The sequence below is a fragment of the Micrasema longulum genome, unplaced genomic scaffold (assembly GCF_059751315.1).
Source record: "Micrasema longulum isolate JH-2025_06_02 unplaced genomic scaffold, ASM5975131v1 h1tg001195l, whole genome shotgun sequence".
Classification (NCBI taxonomy): Eukaryota; Metazoa; Arthropoda; class Insecta; order Trichoptera; family Brachycentridae; genus Micrasema; species Micrasema longulum.
Genome location: NW_028278382.1, coordinates 151,131 through 175,141, shown reverse-complemented (window position 1 = coordinate 175,141; position 24,011 = coordinate 151,131). Strand labels below are relative to the sequence as shown.

General features: G+C 32.5%; 1 protein-coding gene across 1 annotated transcript in view; it reads left to right on the top strand.

Annotated features, from left to right (window-relative positions):
- Positions 1-2,979: 2,979 nt before the first annotated feature.
- The window catches only part of LOC148276556 (uncharacterized), a 167,486-nt gene continuing 146,454 nt past the window's right edge, over positions 2,980-24,011 (top strand). The window contains exon 1 of the mRNA XM_088234094.1: positions 2,980-3,580. Within this exon, the coding sequence (XP_088090220.1) occupies positions 3,342-3,580 (239 nt within the window). The 5' untranslated portion in view covers positions 2,980-3,341. The remainder of the gene's footprint in view (positions 3,581-24,011) is intronic.

Genomic DNA, 24,011 nt, shown 5'->3' with positions numbered 1-24,011 from the left:
GCCAGAATCCGATGTCAGAGGCAGGAGGAATGAATCGAAAAATTCTACCTTATATAAAACGAGGTATGACGAGGGCTGGATTTTCAATTTTAGTTCTCTAATCATAAATTAATTTATTTTGATAAATTTCTTCTCTCCTTGAGGTGCCTTGTCAGGTCCGTCCGACGTTGGCGATCACTACGGTGAAAGCATCTCGGTCCTGCGCTACTCCGCAGCCAGGACAACTGCTTATCGGATGTATTCGCCATAGTGATTCCTGGGAAAAGATTACCAGAGTGGTTTCCTTTTGCCTTCTCTGGTGGATCTTTCTGTCGGGGTTACCTTCGCTTAGCTGGTCGGTTCTGGTTTGGAGGCGCCAGAAACTCGCCTTTCACCCTCTCGTTATCTGCTATTTATTTGATAAACTTAAGGATGTCAAATTTGCAAGTTGTCGGCCGCGAGGTGTAGTAGTCAGCGCGTTTACCTGCCATGCAAGAGGTCTCGGATTCGATTCTTGACATGGTTAAAATGACACATTTATTTGATAAGGTTTTTTCCCTAAGAATATTTCATGATTCTAGGACTGTCTCCTGAAGCGTACGACTGATTGTCTTACCTTCATGGAAGAATAATTATAAAGAAACACTTTAATTTGTCTACAAATCATTTTATTTTTCATTATCATTTTCATAATGTGGTGAAAAATCATTTTTACGAATCATGCTTCAATAAGTCTACTTATATTTTTCACTACACATTGTCACATACATACAATACGTGAGTATACACACACCCATACACATGTGACACACACCCTCGTAAACTATATGTATACTCACACTCACTAACATGTACAATAATAACACTGATACACTAAAACAAGTACTTAGCATAAATATTATTATGTTATTATAAAACTTATCCTTATAATGTAATTGAGATACATTTTATACATATATTTTATTACTCTACCGACATATTAAAACCTTTGTATAAATTCTACAATGTGTTTTGTTTTTATGAGAAAAATGAAATAAAATTGAACAGGAATGTTGTGTATCATAAAATGAAACAATAAGAACCAAATGGACACCAAGTCGTTGGACCAATAGGCAACATCCCTCTGAAACTACACATGTGCATCTACCATCTTCCAGGAATCAGCAAGCAGCTTGTTAGCCACATGTCTGATTGTAACTTCCTACAATCTACAGAAGCTACTCTTCTGATGTTTTCCTTTATTTTTTTAAATCTTTAAACAGTGCTTTTTTATTGTTCACGTTTTAGCATAAAGACTTGAAAAATTACTTTTTTGCAAATTTATTGATACTATTTTAAGTTGCCAGAATTTCGCTAGTCCATGTAGCTGCAAGATGATTGGTAATCTAGCTTCAATTTGTAAATATTATCAACTATCAAATACTTAAAATTTGTAAATATAATTTTAACCGTCCATGCCCTCAGTTGCTGTAAAAATTTCCATACTTAAAATTGCTTTGCTAAACTCTTATTATTAAAAACTAGTTTTTTTTATTTAATATTAATATCATTTGAACACAAAACTTTATTATTAAATTAAAACATAATGTAAATGTAGGTTAGATTTCTTACCGTCCATGCGCTCTTTACCTGCAAGACGTGCTGTAATCTAGCTCCTATCTATTATAATTTAACTACATCGTAATAGGAAACGAGGAACTAGAATCTCAATCGTCCATACGCTCTGTAGCTGCAAAACCTGCTGAGATATTTATTTATTGTACAGCGTCCTTGAGGCAATTTTCACAAAAACTGCACAATATAAATTATTTAATTATAATTGGTAGACAGTACCACCTGTTGTATCAATAAGTAAAATATCGTTTGTTAAAAATGCCTCTTTTCATAGAACTCTTTCAGTGAACAATACCAAATTTAAAGACATAGACTACACCAATATCACTCTGTCAGATTTTAAATTTGATGCAATTGACACTTAAAATGCATTATGTAACTTGATAGACACCAAAATAATAAATACATATATCTCCCTTCCCCTCTGTATCCTCTCTTCACGCATCCCTGTCCTAATTGCCAATTTACATAAAAAAGTATATCTATGTACATGAAGGTATTACAAACAAACTTGGAAATCTGAGATATTTGCGAAAAACTTTGAAAAAAGAATTTGGAGATTTCTCATTATGCTTCACTGACTCAATAGAGAATGATAAGTTTGTGGCGTCAATTAGTTTAATTGAAATCTATTTTTGCAATATTTAGATATGGTTTTGAATAACACTATTATTTAGGTAGGTAGGTTTTTTGTGTATAGTTCATTTTGGCATCAATAACTAATTTTCCATTTTTGATTTTTGGTGGAGATTTCTAAGTTTGCTTTGAATACCTTCATATATACTCTTTCAATATTAAAAAAAATATATGAAAGAAACGTATAAACTATACAATATGCATTATATTTCCTTTACTAACTTTGCACAATTTGTGGATATTTGTTATTGGTTCTGAGTTTTTACAATATACTCGTATCTGTTATTTACCGTTAATACGTATGTAGAACTGTTGGTTTCTAAAATAAAACAAATATACTAGAGTCATACAATAATAAAATTTAAACAACAATGTCATACATATGAAACAAGGGGTAAAAAAGGATAAGATTACCAATGAGGAAAAAAACAGAATCTCAAAACTCATTGTACAAGGGATTGAAGCTGTACAATGAATTACCTGAAGAAATAAAGGAAATAGAAAAAATTGAAATATTTAAAATTAATTTGAAAAAATATGTTATTGAGAAATTTTGATAAAAAAATTGTAATATTATTAAAATTTTATATTAGTTCTCAAGATGTTATGAACTAACTTAATAAAGCATGAATAAATAATATTAGTTTTTAATAAAATAATAGAATCTTATTCGGCGTCGTTTTAAAATCCGCCCGTACTACAACGCATGCTCTTAAAGGGTCCCTCACCAATACATTCTCCACCGAACTCAGTACGAGTTTAACTTCCGAGGTGACTCCACGCCAGTCGTCTCTCCGCTTGTGTACACGGCACCCTCAGTACGCTGGGTCAGCCATAAAACCCACAATATCGAGCCAGGAATCAAAACGAAATACGATTTGCTCGGAATTTCAACGCCCAGTGACGGATTCCGCAGTGAAAAATGTGAGGATATCGTTACAGTGTAAAAAAACGTATTGAAGTGTTATAAAATGAACTAGTGCACCAAACACAGCCTTAGTACATCGGATAAAGGTGTTGATACGACCGTGTCAAAATGCACCACAATTTCATAGAAAATTAAGTTTTTATAGTGGGTTTAGATCGGTTCCCTGGGGTACCTCTCTGCCAAAATGCGTTCTGCTCGTGGGCGTTTTTTGTTTTTGGTGATGTGCTCGTGCGCGCTGGCTCCGAGTTCTTCGGAAGCGGTGCACCAGGCTAACGACGTGGAGCTGCGAGGAGGTCTGCAGCACGCTGTGGCCATCCTCGGTCGGTGTCCTTGGACCTGCTCTTGCAACGGCTTGACTGCGGATTGCTCGCACCGCGCGCTCACCAAACTGCCCGACCAGCTTCCTCCGGAAGCCGAAAGAATGTAAGGGATACTTTTATTTATAAAATTTATTATTTTCATTTTTATTACTTACTATCATATATACTTACATAAAATTATACATTTATACGGAGTTGATTTGACTGTCTAATTAGGGTTGTTTACCCCATTCTAAGACAGTAAAAAAATGTATAAAAAACCGTAATCAATACATGGGAAAAATAAATAAAGGTAGTAGACATAGTGTAACAGATGTACAAGTCAAATAAATATAAAAATAATTTTATTTATTTATTTTATTTTTATTTATATATTAAATACAATTATAAAAATCCAGTTCAGTTAAATATAATTTATAGAAGTGCTTGTGTGCGAGTTTTTTTTTTGTGTGTGAGGATGCGTGTGTAAAAAAGTGGAGTGTGGTTTTGGTAGGTATGTGAATATTTGTGTGATTGTATATGGGTGTGAGGGTAGGTTTAAGGACAGGGTAAGTGTGTATTTGATATGAGTGAATAGAAACAATTTAAAATTATAATGTAAAAATATAAATATATTTTTTTTAAAACGAAACATAATTTTTTTCAAATAATAGTTTTTTAATTTTGGTTTTAAAAGTGAGTTTACTGTAATTAAATATGTCTATGTTATTGAAAAATAAATGCATAAATAAAAATAGTAGGGCCTGCCATCCAATAACTCTTTCACAATACGGACTATCTCTTCGTTCTAGTAACGAGAGAAACCTTTTGATACCCTGCCATAGCTCTAATTTTCTTGCCTCCTCTTTCAAAATAGTAGCCGCTCGATTGTGGAATAATCTACCCGATGATGTTGGAGACGCCCCTTCTTTATTTACATTTAAGTCAATATTGAAATGTCACTATCTAAATATTTAAAATGTTCCTTTATCCTTCTCCTTTCCTTCCCATCCCCTCTCCTCTCTTCATAGCATAGTGTTATTTTTTTAAATATATTTTTATTTTGTTAATCTTTATTTTTAATTTTTGTATAAAATTGTAAGATTCAACATGTCCATGTATTTGTAATTTTCTCAAACTGAACGATTTGGGTACGTAGGAAGAAATTGCCTTAAGGCAATATGCCCGCCCTTAAATGTGTATATATTGTACATGTATATAAAGTTTTAAATACATAAATAAAAATAAATAACATGTATTCACTTAATTGTTGTACTAAAATAAAGCGACAGCGGTTTAAATTATGTAAAAAATAAATATACTTTAAATTATAATAAGAGAAATTTGGTCAAAACAAGGGGATAGCGGGAAGGAAAAAAAGGAAATTGACGAAGAGCGGTGGAGGATAAATGAAGGAAAGTAGGAGTGGAAAGTTGCATTTGATTTGATGACGAGAAAAAAAAAACAAAACGTTTGTTTTCTGTTTTTCTGAATCAAGCCCATTAGTTCTCATTTGTACCTATTATATGGAGTGTTCAATACATCAAGGCCATTAAAATTCTTGTTTTATGTTTCACATATACGAAGATGGTAGAATGTTTCCAATGATTAGTTTTAATGTTAGGAATATAGACAATATCAGACAGTCTATTTGGTGTGGATAGAACACGGTAACCGAGTAGATTAATTTGTTCTGGCGAATCAAATTTACAATTTACATTTTGTAAAGCAGGATCTGATCGAGATTTTGTGTGTTAATTTTATTTTTTTATTTTTTTATTTTTTACATATTTATAACAGCAATTTACAAGTAATTATTTATACAACAAATTAATTAAGTAGTAAAAGTAAACATGTATATATATATTTTTTTTCTGTTGGTTCATCTAAACTGTCTAACTAGGGATAGCTTCCCCGTTCTAAGGCAGAAAATTATGTATTTTATAATAATATTAAAAAGTATTTACAGTTTTATCATAATGTGTGCTTTTTCAGTCTTAAAAGTAAACAATAAATATCCAGAGAAAACATAAATAATACCAAAATCTCCATATCCTAAGTCATTACTAGTAAAACAAGAAACCAGCTTACGTCCTTCTACATCGGACAGCAATGTCTCTGACTCCCTCCGACCAATATGGATTAAAAATGCAGTCAACACATTCCTCAGCCTGGCAATCCCACCACATTTTTACGAATCTGGGATAAGGTTATGAAATATTAAAGAAACTATATAATTTGGAAAATGAAAATAAAATTTTTGTGAAGTAAACATATAAATATAAATAAAAACAGAGTAAAGTGTAACGAGGATTTCCAAAATTCAATCAATAAAACAGTAAAAATGTATAATCACAATTCAAATAAGAACATGAATGTGTCGGCCATCAACCCCCCAGACTCTGCGCTTAATTTCACCGAGGAAATTAGTCTGTAACTTCTTTAGCTTGTGGCTCTTTTCAACATTTCCATGGTTCTGGCATTATATTGTATAGCTTTTGTCCTGAGTAGGAGTTAGGAGTATTGTCTCTGTGCTAAAGAAGTTCTAACCGTTTGTCGGGAAATCAGATCGCTACTGGAACTCCGAGTCTCATAATGATGAGAAACTGAAGGGCGTATCTCTGTTAGGGTTAGTGTCCACCACTGCCCGATGATAATTATTTTTAGTTTGATAATAAATTAAAGTAAAAAAACACTTAAGGTGCCTAGTAATAATATTTTTTCTGCTTTCGCAAACTATATCATAAAAAAGAATCATAATTTTAATAGACACTTCACAAAGAAGTTCTACTCATTGTAAATAAAACTTTTAAATTACACAACTTAGAAATTAAAAACTAGCAAAAAAATAATCAAATAAACAACAATACTTTGTGTATGTCCAAATTTTAGAACTAAAGGATTTAATCATCTAGGGAGAGTTATTAATACGAATATACCACAATAGAAATGACGAAACTTTTATAGAATGGAATATAATATACGGTCTAGGCATTTACGGGGCGGGGTTTATGCCCTGTCGTCGGCTGGTTTAAGTGGTCACTTTACACACTGGGTAACATTCACCATTTTGCCTATACTTGTAAAAAATAGGTTTTTAAAACACATTCCCAGCTCGTAGAAAAAAAACTCCTGGAAAGATTAGATATATAGAGCGAGATCGCATGCACTGCGGATAATATGGATATATGGATAATATGGACCTTGAATGATTGTCGCCTTCTCCAGTCTGATATAAATAATATATTTGATTGGGGAACACAGAACAAACTAAAATTTAATGTTTCTAAATGTTATGTTCTGTCATATACGAGGGCATTAAAAACTAGTTTTATACGGTATTGTATGGGAGTGTGTTCACTTAAGCGAACTGCCACTATCAAAGATCTGGGAATTATGTTTGATGCTAGACTGAAATTTCATACTCACATAGGCACTGTCTGTGACATTGCGCGCAAAATGTTGGGATTTGTTCTCCGAACAGCTAAGGTGTTCTTGAATGCTCGTGTTCTAAGGCTTCTTTATAACTCATTGGTGCGAAGCAGACTTGAGTGTGGATCTCTGATCTGGGCGCCCCACGAATTGAAGTACTCTCTTATGCTGGAGATGGTTCAGAAGAAATTTCTGAGGTATCTTTACTTAAGGGAGTGCGGATATTATCCGTGGTTGTACCCGTCTGACTTCATACTGGGAATGCTTGGCTACAATAGTTTGGAGAAAAGAAGAAATGCATACTTGCTTATGTATTTTTTCCGATTGATCCGTGGTATTACGATCAACATAGGTATAACGGAGAGTATTTTTCTTTATGTTCCTAATGACTACCTTAGACATAGACAGCTTAAGCTGTTTTATCTTCCTGCTTGCAGAACCAACCTGCCGATGGTAATGCCAGTAGGAAGAGCAATGTCTTTACTCAACCGTATCTCTTCGGATATTGACATCTTTCATATTAGTGAAAAAAAGTTCAGAGAGGATTGCATTCTTTCTCTATAATTGCTGGGTATTTTTTATTTTTACCATTTTTGTATATTTAAATTTTAGTGTTCATTTTTTCGTTTTATGTATGCATAAAATTTTTTTGTTATGTACATAAACGTTTTTAAAATAAATAAATTGAAATTAATCTATTTTTCTGTACATATCGGCAGTTTAGCAACTATCTGCTTTCTATTCATTAACTTCTAACAATCATGCAGTAGATAATATTTATAAAATAAATTCCACCATACAAATTTAAAAAGAAGAATAAATAAAAGAATTTGAGATGAATAAGTCACGCAGATACCAAAATAATATTAAAATCCCTAAATTTCACACAAGTCATGGTCAAAATAGCTTTGTCTTCAAATGTATCAAAAATTACATTAATCTCCCCAATGAACTTAAAACTATTAAAACTAATATATCTATTAATAAATTCACAGTAAATCTAAATAAATTTTTTGTACAAGTGTAAAAACTGCATTAAATTTTAATTAGTATAAATGTATTATTATTTTTTGTTTATATTTATATATCCTATGTTTTTGTTTTTTTTTCATATACTTGTATACTCAAAATCATATAAACTCCAATAAATAAACAACTATAACAGTGTAAGTAATTCTCCAAGCACAAGAGTAAGTCTCTTTTTTTGGAGAGTTGCAGTTTTAACCTTTACTAGATTAATAAAAGTAGATATGTAGAGAATATTTAAAAAAAAAACATGTACCATTTATGAAATTTATTAATAAAAAAAATTTAAATCGGGTATAGTTATTTCTTAATGTAAACCTGCTATAAGGAAATCTAATAAGTAAGCCCCGTATTATTATTAAAAAAATACAGTCTGAATTACGTGATGGGTTATAAACAGCCCATAAAGTAATGCAGACTTCACTTGTCATATAAATAAATATATGTAAACATTAGAATCCTTATTTATAATACTATATTATAGGTATCCAAATCCAAATTGTCGGTACTTTTTTTAAAAATTATGAAGGGGAAATTAAAAATATTCTAATGAGGAAGTTCAGTGTTTGTTTTTTGAAAAAAATATTTGTTAATCTTAATTAATCTACTCCAAAATTCAAGAAAACAATTTTCGTGTCAGGGCAATAATTTTTAAAAATGTTTTTTTTTTATTTCTCCGCGTGTGACGTCTCAAGTTGTCTTCCTCTTCTTCTCGGTCAGTTGCCATTTCTCTTATCATTGTTTGATTCATAAGAATTAGTGACGTTCAAAGTAGTTTGTTTTTATTTAAGTATATTTTTTATATACATTTTTAAGAAACTTAGCAGAAATTGGGAAGTATCACTTTTTTAAATTGCATTTTTAAAGAGAAAAGGTTCATGAAATACTGTCCAGTAAAAAATAAATGTTTGATTGTTAAGTAATTAGTAGCATAAAAAATATTTTTAAATTTGTAATTTTGAATTTCCGCTAAAACAGTCATTGCATTTTTTTTTTTTTTTATACGCCTCCACTCGTTTGCGAGTGATTTTGGCTCCTGGAAACAAGAATAAGATATTTAAAGAATATACGCTTCAGTGAACGACAAAAAAAAACCCATACCCACGAAAAAATATAATATAATGTGAGGTAGTTAAAATCAGTATGAAAGAGTTATGTGAATATTATTACCGTCTAAATTAAACGTAAACATAACATGAAATTTTGGGCCAAAAGTAAAGAGGGACATTCAATTAGACTTATTATTTAAATTTGGCAAATAATATTTAACAAATTCAAATATTTTTATTATTTGTCCTTAAGAATTTAGTCAGAAGTAAACAAGTATCCAAATCATTCTGGGCGAGTAAAAATTTTACGTTAAGAGGGAACGTATTATATTCTTCACAAATATTTTGAAGGAATTCGCTTCTTTCGTAGAGGGGACAGTCAAAAACAGATGATCTAATGTCTCATCGTCATTTTCACAAAGACACATGCATTGGCCACACCCCAAATGCTTCACGATTCATGTTCATTTTCAACTTTGTTCCAATCCAATATTTTTACAACATCGTCACGATTGAAAATGGCAGAACAACGGCTATCATAAGTGATTTTTACCAATGTTGCTACTGACACATTTCAATATATTTTTTAAATAGTTAAAGAGTCGTTATAAAATAATGTTAGAATTTAAAATGAAGTAAATATAATACATTTTTTTTTCAATGACACGAACTGTATTTTTTACGGATACCATTTTAAATCTGTTCACACAATCATTTTAAAAGTTAATTTCTTTTTAAAATTTGCAGGGATAGATATAAGTATTATAAATATCTGAAAAATTTACCTTTTTTACATAAAAAAACCTTTAAAAAAATTCCTTTCTATAAACATTGAAATAATTATGCAATGAAATAATATTCATAGAGACTTTTGACAGCCTTCGACGTCTCCCCATGCTTTTACATTTAATGTCGTTTTGTAGTCTAGGTATTCATAAAAAAATATTTATAAAAATTAGCTGCCAAAATTTGTCTATCACGAAGTTATTGTGAAAAATGCGAATTACTACCCGGTAAAAGAAGAAGTATAAAAATTGGAAAATTGTTTTTAGGCGTTGCCTAGTAGGTGATTTGGTTCAGCCGGATGAATCTCACCCACGTGATAAAGGTTTCAGCAGTTTTACTTCACAAAAGTCAACAGATGGAAGAGTTGAGGAAATGTGGATGTTCAAACATGGGTAGAATGGTAAGTGTTACACAGTGTCTAAAGTGGCCACTCAAACCGGTCGATAACAGGTCATAAGCTCTGTAAATGCCTAGACTTCCATATTCCCTTCCCAAAAATGTTTTCCCTCTCTGTTGAAATATAAATAAATTTCATACACTAATATCATTAATATCTCAATTATCATTTCAATTATGCTTTTATATAGATATTCTTTTTCTGTTGATTTAAATGATACTCTTATTTTGTTTTTTTTTTTTAATACTATTATATTTTACTATTATTTTGTTGATTTTAATGATACCACTATTTTGTATATTTGATTATGTGTGATTCTTAATTTGTATAATTTAAAAATTATTTCTGATTATCTTTTTTGCATAGTATTCTTTGGAATTTGATTATTTATTACTTTTTTTTCTAAATTGTTATTCTATGTCATTATAATTTGATCTAATTAATTTTACTATGTATTTTTATTGTGGCTTGACACGGGCATTAGCCTAAAAAGCCTTAATAAGTTCATAAATATTTAAACTATTGTAATTTTGAATAAATAAATAAAAATAAAATAAACGAATAAAATAAAATTAATAAAGCACACAAAATAATATGTTCAACTGTGTGTGCCCCACTTCAAGATTTAATGAAATTAATGTGATAAAATTATATCTTTATAGATCCTTAAAAAATAACTTAATAAAGTTTAGATATATTCCTTTATCAACATCTGTTTTGAAGAATGTAGGTTTTTGACTATTTATTTCTCGTTTATTTTTCTACCTGCTAATTGTCTGCCGTGAGCCGTGAGAGGTTTGATGTCCAAAAAAACGCGTTTTCTGTTCTTGTGTTCTTAATGTGTTTTTTTACTGTTTTAGGAGTGTTTTGCTATCTTTAACACAATCATCTAAAAACAGTAAATATCTTACAAAAAATATATCTTGAAACGTTAGATGATTGTAAAAATGCAGGTAAAATAAAATTATTTCCCATTTATACAGGGTGTTCGGAAAAGTGACGTCAAAGGTAAACTGTAGGTGCCTCATATTGACATGTATCCAAATCACCCCCACGTATGTTCCACGATTTTGGGTAGTTTTCGAGTTATGATTTCTTTAATGGGTTTAGGAAAATTTTCGATGGGATCTGTTTTTTTTATTCAATAAAAAATTCACATTATTACAATATTAATACATTATAAAAAGAAAACAAAGTATTAAAATATATGTTGTCCCGATAAACTATTAAATAATAGTTTGTCATCGGGTGCTCAGACATAATTATTAATTAAGAATCAAATAGAAGAGTACAGACATAATATTGTATACATATAAAATAATGAACGAATATTATTTTGTTTTTTATGCTTTGAAAAATTAAACATATTATTAAGATGATAGAAAAGAAAAAACTCAACAAAACCAGATAAAATGGCATAAAACATTTTTTTTTAAAAGTAGGAATAAAGAGAAAAATAATACAATTAAAATTAAAGAATAGCCATTTACATGAATTTATTTTAAACATAGGAAAAAATATATCTTTATATATATAATATAATTCCTCTGTACGTGTGATGTCACCGTACTCCTCCTAAACGGCTTAACCGATTTACGTGCGGTTTTCAGAGAAACATAGATCTTTGCGGTGTGCGTGTTCATAGATATTAAAATCTTCAATCGAATATGTAAAAAAGAACTTAGGAGCTTAAATGTTTTATTCATCGATTGCCAGGGTTCAACCAGGGTTGCATTTGAGGAGAATGCATTTGTTAAAAAATGGAAAGATGTTGTTTTTTTGTAAATAAAAAAGTATTTATTTGAATGTTTACAAACAGCATTCGTTTTTTTGTGGATCTCAATTAGATTCTTTCCTTAAATTCTTTATAATTTCTACCCATTTATTTTTTTTTACTTGATTTTTGGTAATACTAAAATAATATTAAATCCACTACATTAAAAAAAAAACGTATTCCTACATAAGTACATCCCTCTGTTGGTAAAAAGACCTGAGTTTGACGTTTGTAAAAAGAATGCCATGTATATAAAAAAAAATATTATTTTATGTTTCAGAATTTAACCATAAACAAGTACTAACTTAAATTCAATTATCAAATATTTATAATTTTTAGTTTTGCATTTTAATCATAAACAAGTAACTTATCAATGTAAAGTCTTTTTCCAAGCGAATAGCAGGCAAGCCAACGTTCGGGCAGGACAACGTCTGTCGGGTCCGCTAGTATCTATTATATAAAAAGTAATGATATTATGCGTAGGAGAGGGGTCGCTTGGATAAGTAATGTGATTATATATAAGTTTTAATTGCACGCCTGAAATTGTTGAATTTAAAACAAATTATACGGCGGTCTATTGTGTCCCGTAATTTAGGTACATTTTGGTTTTATTGCTGGCGAATTTACTGCGGGCTCGTGGATGATGAACGTCCTCTTTCCGCGACCGAGGGAGGCGCTGGCGCTGGATGCGAACAATGGAATGATGCGCTTAATAACTTCTATTTGATTCGAAAACATAGAATATATTTTTTATGCCACTAAATAAGTACGTATTTTTTTTTACTCGACAGTATTTCATGGACCCTTATTAATTTAAAATTGTAAAAAAAAATATACTGTTATTTTGTTTTTTTTTCATCTCAATACTACTATATTTTACTATTATTTTGTTAATTTCAATGATAATGGTATTTTGTATATTTGATTATGTATGAATCTAAATTTGTATAATTTACATTTTAATGTTTGTGTCTGAGATTACCTTGTTTTTCTGGATTGTTATTCTATTGCATCATATGTCATTATATTTTAGTCCAATTTATTTTTACTTTTATTTTATTTTTTTTTATTTGTTTATTTTTCCATACATATATTAATTTACATAGAAATATAATTACAAAAATACACTTTAGAAAAATACATCTTAAAATTAAGCTAAAACATGAATTGGAAAAAATGCCCACAAAGACTTCAGCGTCTAAGCGTGGGCCATTCCTTTTTTAATTATTAAAAAAAAAATTAGCCCGCAATATATATGGTATGACATGACCATGAAAAGAAAAGAAAAGAAAAAAAAAACAAATTAACATATGCTGATATTACGAAAATATGATTTATTTGCAGTATGCATTTATTTTTAATTTTAATTAATTGTTTTTGCCACTTATAATTATTTTCATTGCTTTGTTTTGTGTTATTTGGAGTCTCTTTAGATCTCCCTCATGATGTGCAAAGATCGGGCGATGTGGCGTTCTATCGTCTCTAGAAAACGGCGTGATGTTTTTTTTGCTTGTCAGTACATAAATGCATGTAGAGTAATGAAAATAAATCATCGAGCGAATTTTAAAAATGCATCGCGTCGTGCGAAAATAAACGCTGAATGAAAAGTAAGCAATTGAAGCGATGTTTGTATAAAACTGACCTATGCGCCTACGCCTCGTACGACTGACTAATCCGATGAACCCCGAACACATCGATTCAATTTGCAGATTCGTTGCGGTCGAAAAATTTGAAACAATATTATCTTTTACTTTTCCATTTCGATTCAATTTAATTATGGACAAAACCATGGAGGAAGTGGCAAATCTAGGACTAGGTTACAAAAAAAAGATAAAGACATCAACCACTGGCGGCTCCCGACCAAAAACATTGGCAGTGCATTTCTTTACATATTGTCAACTTGTAACTTGTATATTAAGTTCAATAATATTATAACAATATGACGGGTCTGACGTGATAAACGAGCAATAGTATGACAGATGACAGGCCGCGCATCGGAACCAGGAACGCTAAATTCGCCTTACATTATACTCACGTTAATAATAATAATAATAATGTTTGGATAATTTATATAGCGCCATTTTTGTGAAAATCACCTCAAGGGCGCTGTTCAATAAATAAATATCCCAACACGTCTTGCAGCTACAGAGCGCATGGACGGTCGGGATTCTAGTTCCTCGTCTCCAATTATGATATATTACAACTATGATATATATGAGCTAGATAACAGAACGTCTTGCAGCTACAGAGCGCATGGACAATAAGAAATCTAGCCCCTATTTACATTTTTTATTTTTTTATTTGACAATGAAGTTAAAAGTTTAAGTGATATTTTAAAAATGAAATAAAAAGCAAATTTATAAAATTAGAATTTAGATAACAACAAGTCTTGCAGCTACTGAGCGCATGGACGGTTGAAATTCTAGACCCAATTTACTAACGTTATAGGTAACTAAATAATAATATCATGTCATTACGCATGTTTAAAGTGACATTACAAACAAACTTCAAACTTTAAATCTACGCATGCGTTGGCAAAGTTAAAGAGATGGTGAAAAACATATAATAAAAGATACATAATAACGTTTTAGTGCCTCGATTATTAACGCTATTTTCAACTGTCTATATCGAGACGGTATACTTAACTTCTGTACTATCTGTATCTTACCTCGGTATGTTCTACCTACTTGTCATATCATACGATCGAAACAAGCCAATGGAATGACCGCAAACTATTAGTCCTCGTTCCTTACGTCATTAACATTTAAAATAGTTCTCATTTATAGTTTAAATAGGCTTCTGTAATAAAAAGTGCTCACTTCAAAGCGATTATAATCTCCAACAAATCCCAATTTAAGCAAAAAATGCTCGCTTGAACATGAATTTTGGAAATCACCTAGACGGTACGGTTAACGATCGTCTGTATGTATTTACCAATCTGTACCGATCGACTACAAAGCCGGCTCCTATAACGTCTCGATACATACACTCGGGAAGATAGTAAAACAGATGGAAAAAATATAATAACTAAATATTTTTTTTAGATTGGTAACTTTCTGACGCATATAATCTGTGTCTGACGCCTAGATACTCTTATTTGTCAATTGGAGAGAACCTAGCGACATTACTTTCACATTAAGGCGTTCGTTTTATTAAAGTGACAGTTATGTCGGAATGTAATTCGACTTCGAAACTTACTTATTTCTCCCTCATATTTTAATAGGCTTTTTAAGAAAAAGGTGCAAACCTCAAAACGATTAAAAATTTTAATAAATCATAATTAAAGGAAAAATTGCTCGGTGGAACAATTTTTTTTACACTTTTAATGCGTAGATAAACGTGTCGAGGAGTTCTAGACCCGTCGGTATAAACCGATGTACTTACATCAAAACTTGATGGTGGGGGTATCGGTAGTGTACCTTTATAGTTGGTCGGGAGACTTTCATCTTCAACTATGACGTCATACCGAAGCTATGTCATTTTAGAGCGTAGATATGTGTACCGTGACGTACGCTTCCCCTTATTTCATATCGATGTACATACCCAAAACTTGAAGTTGGGGGGTCGGTAGTATATCTTTATAATCGCTAGAGGGAATTTATCTTCAACTATACCGTGAAGGTGAAGGTATGACGTCTTTATCTTCCCGTCATAATCGAGGCCCAGGCGTCTCTTAAAGGTGGCCAAAGGAGGTGCACTTTTTACATGAAGAGGTAGCTTTTTCCAAAGTATACACCCGGCGGAAAGGGTCAATGTGAACTTGACATTTGTGTGTATTTTTTTAACGAAATAATTCCTAAAGCTCTGTTTATCACTATGTTTTGAAATAAGAAGTTATTTACCGCGATAAATTAGTTGCTTTGCCAGGAATTTATTCGGATCTTTCGTCGTTTATTTAAATGCTTCTAAGAATTTTAATCGGCCGCAATTAATTGTATTCCGAAGACCGCGTGGCAGGGCTCCCACAATATTCATGAGATTGTGATTTTGAAAACAATTTATTTTATCAACTGATCAATCGACATGTGATACTCGTACATTTTTCAAGCGAATTTTGCCTCCTGCGACGAGCATTTATTTGCCAACATTGACATATAATACGAAAACTTACCTATAGTTACAAGTACTGATTACTTATGCCAGGGCTGCATTCGACGAGCATGCACATGCTACCAAAAATTTAAGGACATTCATTTTTGGTACATATAAGTGTTTGTATTTTAACGTTGACAATCAACATTCGTTTTTGGCGGATCCCAATCAGGTTCATTCTTTAAATTCCTGATAATTTAGAACATTTGTTTCATGGGTTTTTAGGAACAAAAAGATAACAATGTTTTAAGTACGTCCAAATGCTTGCAGACTGGCTGGATTTTCTCCCTAGGGAGTTGTTCATGTGATTTTTTTTTGCAACAGAGAGGGAATACAAATTTGAGAAGAGAATATGGGAGTCTAGGCATTTAAAGGGCTTATTACTTGTTATTGACTGGTTTAAGTGGCCACTTTACACACTGTGTAACACTCACCATTCTGCCTATGTTTAAACATTTTCTCATTTTCTCAACTCTTCCATCTGTTGACTTTTGTGAAGTAAAAGAGCTGAAACCTTTATCATGCGGGTGAGATTTATCCGGCTGAACCAATTCACCTACTAGGCAACGCCTGAAAACGATTTTACAATGTTTTATGCTTCTTCTTTTACCAGGTAGTTAATTCAATAATGTTTTTAGTTTGTCCAAATGCTTGCAGACTGGCTGGATTTTCTCCCTAGGGAGTTGTTCATATTTAAATTTGTTGCAACAGAGAGGGAAAACATTTTTGAGAAGAGAATATGGGAGAGAACAGATGGAAGAGTTGAGGAAATATGGATGTTCAAACGTAGGCAGAATGGTGAATGTTACACAGTGTGTAAAGAGGCCACTTAAACCAGCCAATGCCCTGTAAATGCCTAGACTCCAATATTCCCTTCTCAAAAATGTTTTCCTTTTCTGTTGCAACAAATTTAAAACGAAATGATAATATTAACTCACTTTTTTTATATTTTAAAAACGCATTCCTTTCAGTGCATCACTGCAACTAGAGCTTCGCAATTGCGCCGCCAGGCGTAGTTTATTTTTTTTTATTTATATTAGAATATTAATTGTTTTAAGCTTTGTTAATCACTCATGAACAAATATTAACCAATGAAAAATAAAAAAATATTTTCACAATGTTTATCCGAAATGTTTTTACACGTTTTCATGACAAAATTAGGCATTTTTGTTTCGATTCCAAACGTCACGCCTAGTTGGCGGTTGAAGAACGGCTAAATACGCGTTGGGCATGAGTTAAGTGTCATAATTTTTGAGGTCTCAGGGCATGTCTACGTAATATTACTACTACTACTACTACCATCATGCTATTTCCCCATAAAGGTAGGCAGAGAAAATGGACCGCCACAAACGTCTATCCTGGCATACATTTCTAGCTTCTTCCACGTTCACACATCTTGTCATACATGCCCTTCGATTCTGCCCGCTTTTGACATGACCAGACTGTAGATTTTGGTTTATCTGATCATGCCACGTCGTCCATTCGTTCTACATGACCGAACCATCTCAGAGACCCTTTCTTAATCTTATCAATTAAACCTAACTCAGATTTACACTCTCGCCTGATTTCATCATTCGTTACCCTGTCATACATTGATTTCCCACAAATTCGTCTAAGAGATCGCATTTCAACCGCGTTCACTCGGCTTTCATCAGTTCTACGTTTCACTTCCATACACAAGTGTCGGAACTAAATCTCCGTTGTGCACTGCCAGTTTAGCTTCGATTGACATATTTTTATTAGCAATTACTGTGCTTAGTGCTCCGTTCATTTTGTTGCCCGCATTCACTCTCCTTTCAACATCTTTTTCTATTCTTCCATCTCTTGAAAACACGCTTCTCAGATGCACAAATGTATTTATTTATTCATATTTTTTGCTTACAAACTATAATTAATAATAAAAATAATGTGACCTCACTGAAGTTTCCCGTGCCGAGGACACTTAACAATGCACTTTTTTAAAATTACATTTGAGAATAAACAAAAGAGACTAACCTTAAAAACGAAGATAATTAACAAATATTCAGACAGTCTTAAAAACAAGGTATTTATATACATCTATATTATTTATTTTACAAAACACACATTAAAAATAACAAAAACCTAACATAAGCTATACACTTGTGGAGCAGTTGATTCAATATTGGTTTGGGCGAATGAGACAATCCATTTTACTTCTACCTAGCTCCACTATTCATTTTTTAAGAGCCCTTTTAAACATTTTCTCGTTGCTAATTGTTTTAATAGACAGCGGAAGTAGGGTATAGATTTTAATTGAATAATACTAAAAATCCCTTTGTCCGAAAGTAGTATTAGTTTGTATTTGTTTGAGTTGTCTATGTGTTGAGGATCTACTGATTATATTATTTGTATGTGATGTATTGTGGGGGTTATGTCTTTCATTTGAGTAATTATGTCTTTCATTTGAGTAAAACTTGTTCAAGACATTCGTTGGTTACATTTATTATGCTTATTTATTTATTTACAAACTCGTACATTAGTTTATTGTGCATGATTCGAGACATAAGTCTCAACTCCATGGGACTATAAATCCTGTGTTGAGATGGGACGATGTTCGTCAAGTTTAGTTTAAGCGCACCGTTCAGCCTGTTCCCGGTATTAAACCATCGTTCAAAAGCTTTCCAGTGAAGATACATTGGTATTTCTCTTTAATTCATTTTAAAATCATTTACGGTAGGCATTTAAATGTAAACCTCGTATTGTATACGAAATAAAGCTGTAACAGAATTGTATTGTGAGCTTCTGTGCGGACCAAATATTTGTGGGTAACACTATTCAGAATAACAAAGTCTAGGGTCGTCCATACAAGTTGGCATTGGTTATGGCTGTCGACGCTGATTGCCTGATTTTACGACAGTTTTAAATTTCATGGCGTCCTTAAGAACCACCATTTTGTAAACAAAAAAATGACCCATATAAAAGATTTTATCGACCGGGAAAGGTTTAAAAACATTTACAACTGGAGATACCTTCTCGTCAAAACGAATGCGTTACGGAAGAAACTTTTGTGTTTTTTATTTTTTAATGTACAATACAGCACGACCGCTGATTACAATGCATATATTTATATCGCGTTGATCGTAGAACAACGACGCATATGATTTTATTCAAATTAAATAAAAAAAGACGCTTTGTCTCACGACTTGATTAGCATATAAGGATATGCTTTGATACTTGGGTTAGTTATTAAAATGTTAGTCGGGGTAATATAGCGACGGAAAAAAGAATCGGGATTTTTCGTACGTGGAAAGATAAATGTTATCAAAAGCCAATCAGAAAATAGTTTGCGCGACTAACCAGAATATTTCACAGACCGTGGACTGGTACTTGAGGCGTAATAATTATAAGAATATTTGGCTGATTTATATAGCGCCATTTTGGGATCCGAACTGACTGGGATGGGACTATCGACGATTCGTAAGTTTGAAGGCAATCGGTTCCAGGCAGAGGGGCCGGCGGCGGCAAAAGCACGACCTCCAAATCTAGTGTTCGGGGAGCGCCGTATTTCGACAAGTTTTCCTCTTCCTGAATCAAATGCTGACCTAAGAGTAGATTTTCTTTGACATGTATTTTCCCTAATACAAAGGTCCGAATGGTATTTTGGAGCCATTTCATGAAGGGATTTGAATACATTCCAACAAAGCTTGTATTTTATTTTCTCTGGGCCTTTTAACCAGTGCGAATCTCTAAGATGTTGTGAGATGTGAGAATATTTTTTTACTTACTACTTACATACTGATCGTTTTGTAACAGATCCTCCTTCTTCTTCGCGTGTCATGTCGGGTCCCCCCGGCGAAAGCTTCCCTATCCTGAGCAGTGCGAAACAGTTCCCCCACAGTTCTAATCCCGGTCCATGCTCGGATGTTTCGAAGCCAGGAAAGCTGTTTTCTTCCGACCCCTCAACGTCCCTCGATCTTCCCTTTCGCGACAAGCTGAAGTACGGCAGATTTGTCACCTCTCAACACATGGCCAAAATATGAAATTTTACGGAGCTTAACAGCGGTGAATAGTTCTTTATTAGTATTGGCTCTACGTTATACTTCATTGTTGGTCATCAGATCAGTCCAAGATCTTCTTAACATTCTACGGTGGATCCACATATCAAATGCTTCAAGGCGGCTTATAATATTAACTTTAAGAGTCCACGCCTCTACAGTGTACAGTAAAACAGACCATTCGTTGTCTCAGTTTAAGGCTTATATTATCGTCACAAAGAAGATTGTCATTTTGTTAAATCCTGTTTAGGCCGCTTCTATTCTGCATTTCATCTCAATGTCGGGGTCTAGAGTTTCAGTGATGATACTGCCTAAGTACCTGAAATGTTTTACTCTCTCAATATTGACACCTTTAAGTTTACAGAGATTCATATTCAGATGACTCTCTCGGCTAAAAACCATAAGTTTAGTTTTGTTTCCATTAATATTTAAACCAAAACGTTCACCGACGGAGTTAATCTAATCAAGCAGTTCTTGAAGGTCTTCTAAATTATCCGCAATTAGAACGGTGTCATCTGCATATCTAATATTATTGACGGCTACATCGTTTACCTTCACACCGAGATTTGTACCAATCAGCGCTTCTTTGAAGACCAAGTCAGAGTACGGGTTAAACAAAATAGGCGAGAGAACACAACCCTGTCGGACCCCTCGCTGAATGGGAATACCTTGTGAAGTATTTCAAATACGGATCCTTCATGTAACAAACATGATCAAGATACGCTGCGATTAGTGTACCAATGCACAATTAGGTGCGGAAAAGGAATGATAATGATGAACCATAAAAACGAAAAAAATAATTAAAAACTGATAATATTAATTGAAGAAAGAAAAACACAGTTGCAACAGCTAACAATTAAGCACTTCTCACGAAATTTGATTGGGCATACACAACTATTTTTTTCTTATCCCAAATAGTACTTACAACCGAGATGAATCTTCTCTAAATTAACATAATTCATGCGCTGCGAATACAGCCTTTTTTCTGCATAATATCTTCTACAGCTTTCTGCGATGCTTCCACCGTCCATCCTACTCGAAGATGTGTCGTTTTGTACTGTCGAGGCATTAATAAATTAATAAAATCCCAACTGACTGTGGCACATGACCCCAAATAGCCACCGCGTGACATTCTAAACGTCAAAACAAAACACATTCAAAATGGCATTTCAAACAAACACAGAGTCGCGAGTCATGGACCTCGTTTTACAAATTTATTCTGATAAAATTCATCTTCAGCGGCTATTTTTGATTCGGTTAATATCACAAATGTAGATCCAAGAAACTTTTAGTGAAAATATTTTCAGGTTTACCTTAGCTGTAATTCAATAGCTGTTTCGCTGCGATTGCCATGCCGCGCGTTCTTCGTAAATACTGTCAATTGTGAATAAATGAGCGCTTTTGCTGAAGCTACACTGACAGTGCACAGCGGAGTTTTAGTCCCAACACTTAGGTATGGAAGTGAAACATGGAACTGACAGAGGAAGGATGAAAGCCGAGTGAACGCGGTTGAAATGCGATTTCTTAGACGAATGTGTGGGAAATCAATGTATGACAGGGTGACGAATGATGAAATCAGGCGAGAGTGTAAATAATCTGAGTCAAGTATAATTGATAGCAATATTTTGAGTTTGTCCAAATTTTTGTATACAAGGACTGGATTCAACTCCCTAGGGAGCTGTTTATATTAACATATTACAACAGAGATGAAAAACATTTAAGAGAAGGTAATATAGAAGTCTATGCATCTACAGGGCTTATGACCTGTCAATGGCTGGTTTAAGTGGCCACTTCACACACTGTGTAACATTCACCATTCTGCCTATATTTGAACATCTATATTCCTTCAATTCTTTCATCTGTTGATGTTTGTGAAGTTAATGAGCTGAAACCTTTATTTATGCGGGTGAGATTCATCTAATTGAATTATTTAACCCAAGCCCTGTCAATGGCTGGTTTAAGGTCATAAGCCTTGTAGATGCCTAGACTTCTATATTACCTTCTCTTAAATGTACTTCATCTCTGTTGTAATATGTTTATATAATTGATAAGATTGAGAAAAGGTCTCTGAGATGGTTTAGTCACGTAGAACGAATGGACGACGAAAGAATGGTAAAACAAGTATATATGGCGAAGGTGAACGATAACGTGTGACGAGGACGACCGAGGAAGACGTGGCATGATCAGATAAACCAAAATCTTAAGTCTGGTCATGTCAAAAGCAGACAGAACCGAAGGGCATGTATGACAAGATGTATGAATGTGCAAGAAGCTAGGAATGTATGCCAGGATAGACGTGTGTGGTGGTCCATTTTCTCTGCCTACACCTATGGGGTAATGGCGTGACGGTAGTAGTAGTAGTAGTAGTAGTAGTAATTAGTGAGCGATTTATGGTTGTGCGGTATATTGTCAACCGCGGCGTATTTAAGCCAGATCAAATATTAAAAATAATGTCACTGTCGCATTTTTCGATCATTCGTCGTTGTTCTATAATCAGGACGATATGATTACGTTGGCTTGCCTGCTATTAGCTTGGAAAAATACTTTTCATTGATAAGTAGGAACCCAGGTACTTGTTTGTGATTAAATTCCAAAACAAAAAACGGTTAATATTCAAATATTGAATTTAAGTAGGTACCTAGGTACTTGCTTATGCTTGAATTCAAAAGCATTTTTTTTTTTTTTTCAAATATGGAATTCTTTTTGCAAACGCCTAACTTCAGTTTTCTCATCAATAGAGGGGTGTACTTAAGTAAAAATACGATTTTTTGAAATGTATTGAATTTAATATTATTTTAATATTACCAAAAATCCAGTAAAAATAAATAAATGGGTGGAAATTATAAGGAATTTAAGGAAAGAATCTGATTGAGATCCACATGAAGTATAAAAATTGAAAGAATAAAAAAATTTTAGGCGTTGCCTAGTATGTAGGTGGAATAATTCAATTAGATGAATCTCACCCGCATAAATAAAGGTTACAGCTCTTTAACTTAACAAACATCAACAGATAAAAGAATTGAGGGAATATAGATGTTCAAATATGGGCAGAATGGTGAATTTTTTTTTTTTTAAATTTATTTTCTTTTATTTAGGAAACATACAGTACAGTTACAAAGTTTAATATTTTACACAATTAGACTTAATTCTAATGGACCAGTGAAGTTTCCATATTATAAATCAATTATATGTAAGGTTGATTATGAAAGTATAAAAAAGAGAAGGAAAAAGAAAAATATAAATGAACGTTGTTTAAAAATTAAAATTTAAGTGAAAAAAAGATATTTTAAAGTTTGTAGTTTGTAGTGAGTATTTACAAATGCAAATAATATTAAAAATGAAGAAAATTTGTAAGAGTAATTAAAAACTAAGAATTGAAATAAAGAATGAAAAACATGCTCAGATGTAAAAATAAAATAAAATAGTAATAACATTTTTTAAAAAAAAGGAAAAACATAAATATACACATATTTATTTTAAGGGATTCAAAGAAACGATGAGAAGAATGTTTAAGTGAAATATAAGACAATAAATTTAAGTCAATTTGAAAAACATCTTCAAAATTAATGACACATTATAGTAAGAGCAGCAATATATTGATTTTATTTACATGTATAAAATAAGTAATTAAAAGTATAAGTTACACAGTGTGTAAAGTGGCCACTGAAACCAGCCAATGACAGGTCATAAGCCCTGTAGATGTCTAGACTTCTATATTACCTTCTCTAAAATGTTCTTCATCTCTGTTGTAATATGTTAATGTTAACTGCTCCCCGGGGAGTTGAATCCAGTCCTTGTCTACAAAAATTTGGACAAACTCAAAATATGTTTGTATTTATTATTTATATGTCAACGCGCTTTGTAGCTGCAAGAAGTTTATTAAACTAGCTTCTGTGTATAAATGTCATAAACTATCCAATTATTTTAAATTCGTAAATCGAGTCTAGAAATCCAACCATCTATGCGCTCTGGCTGTGTTGTAA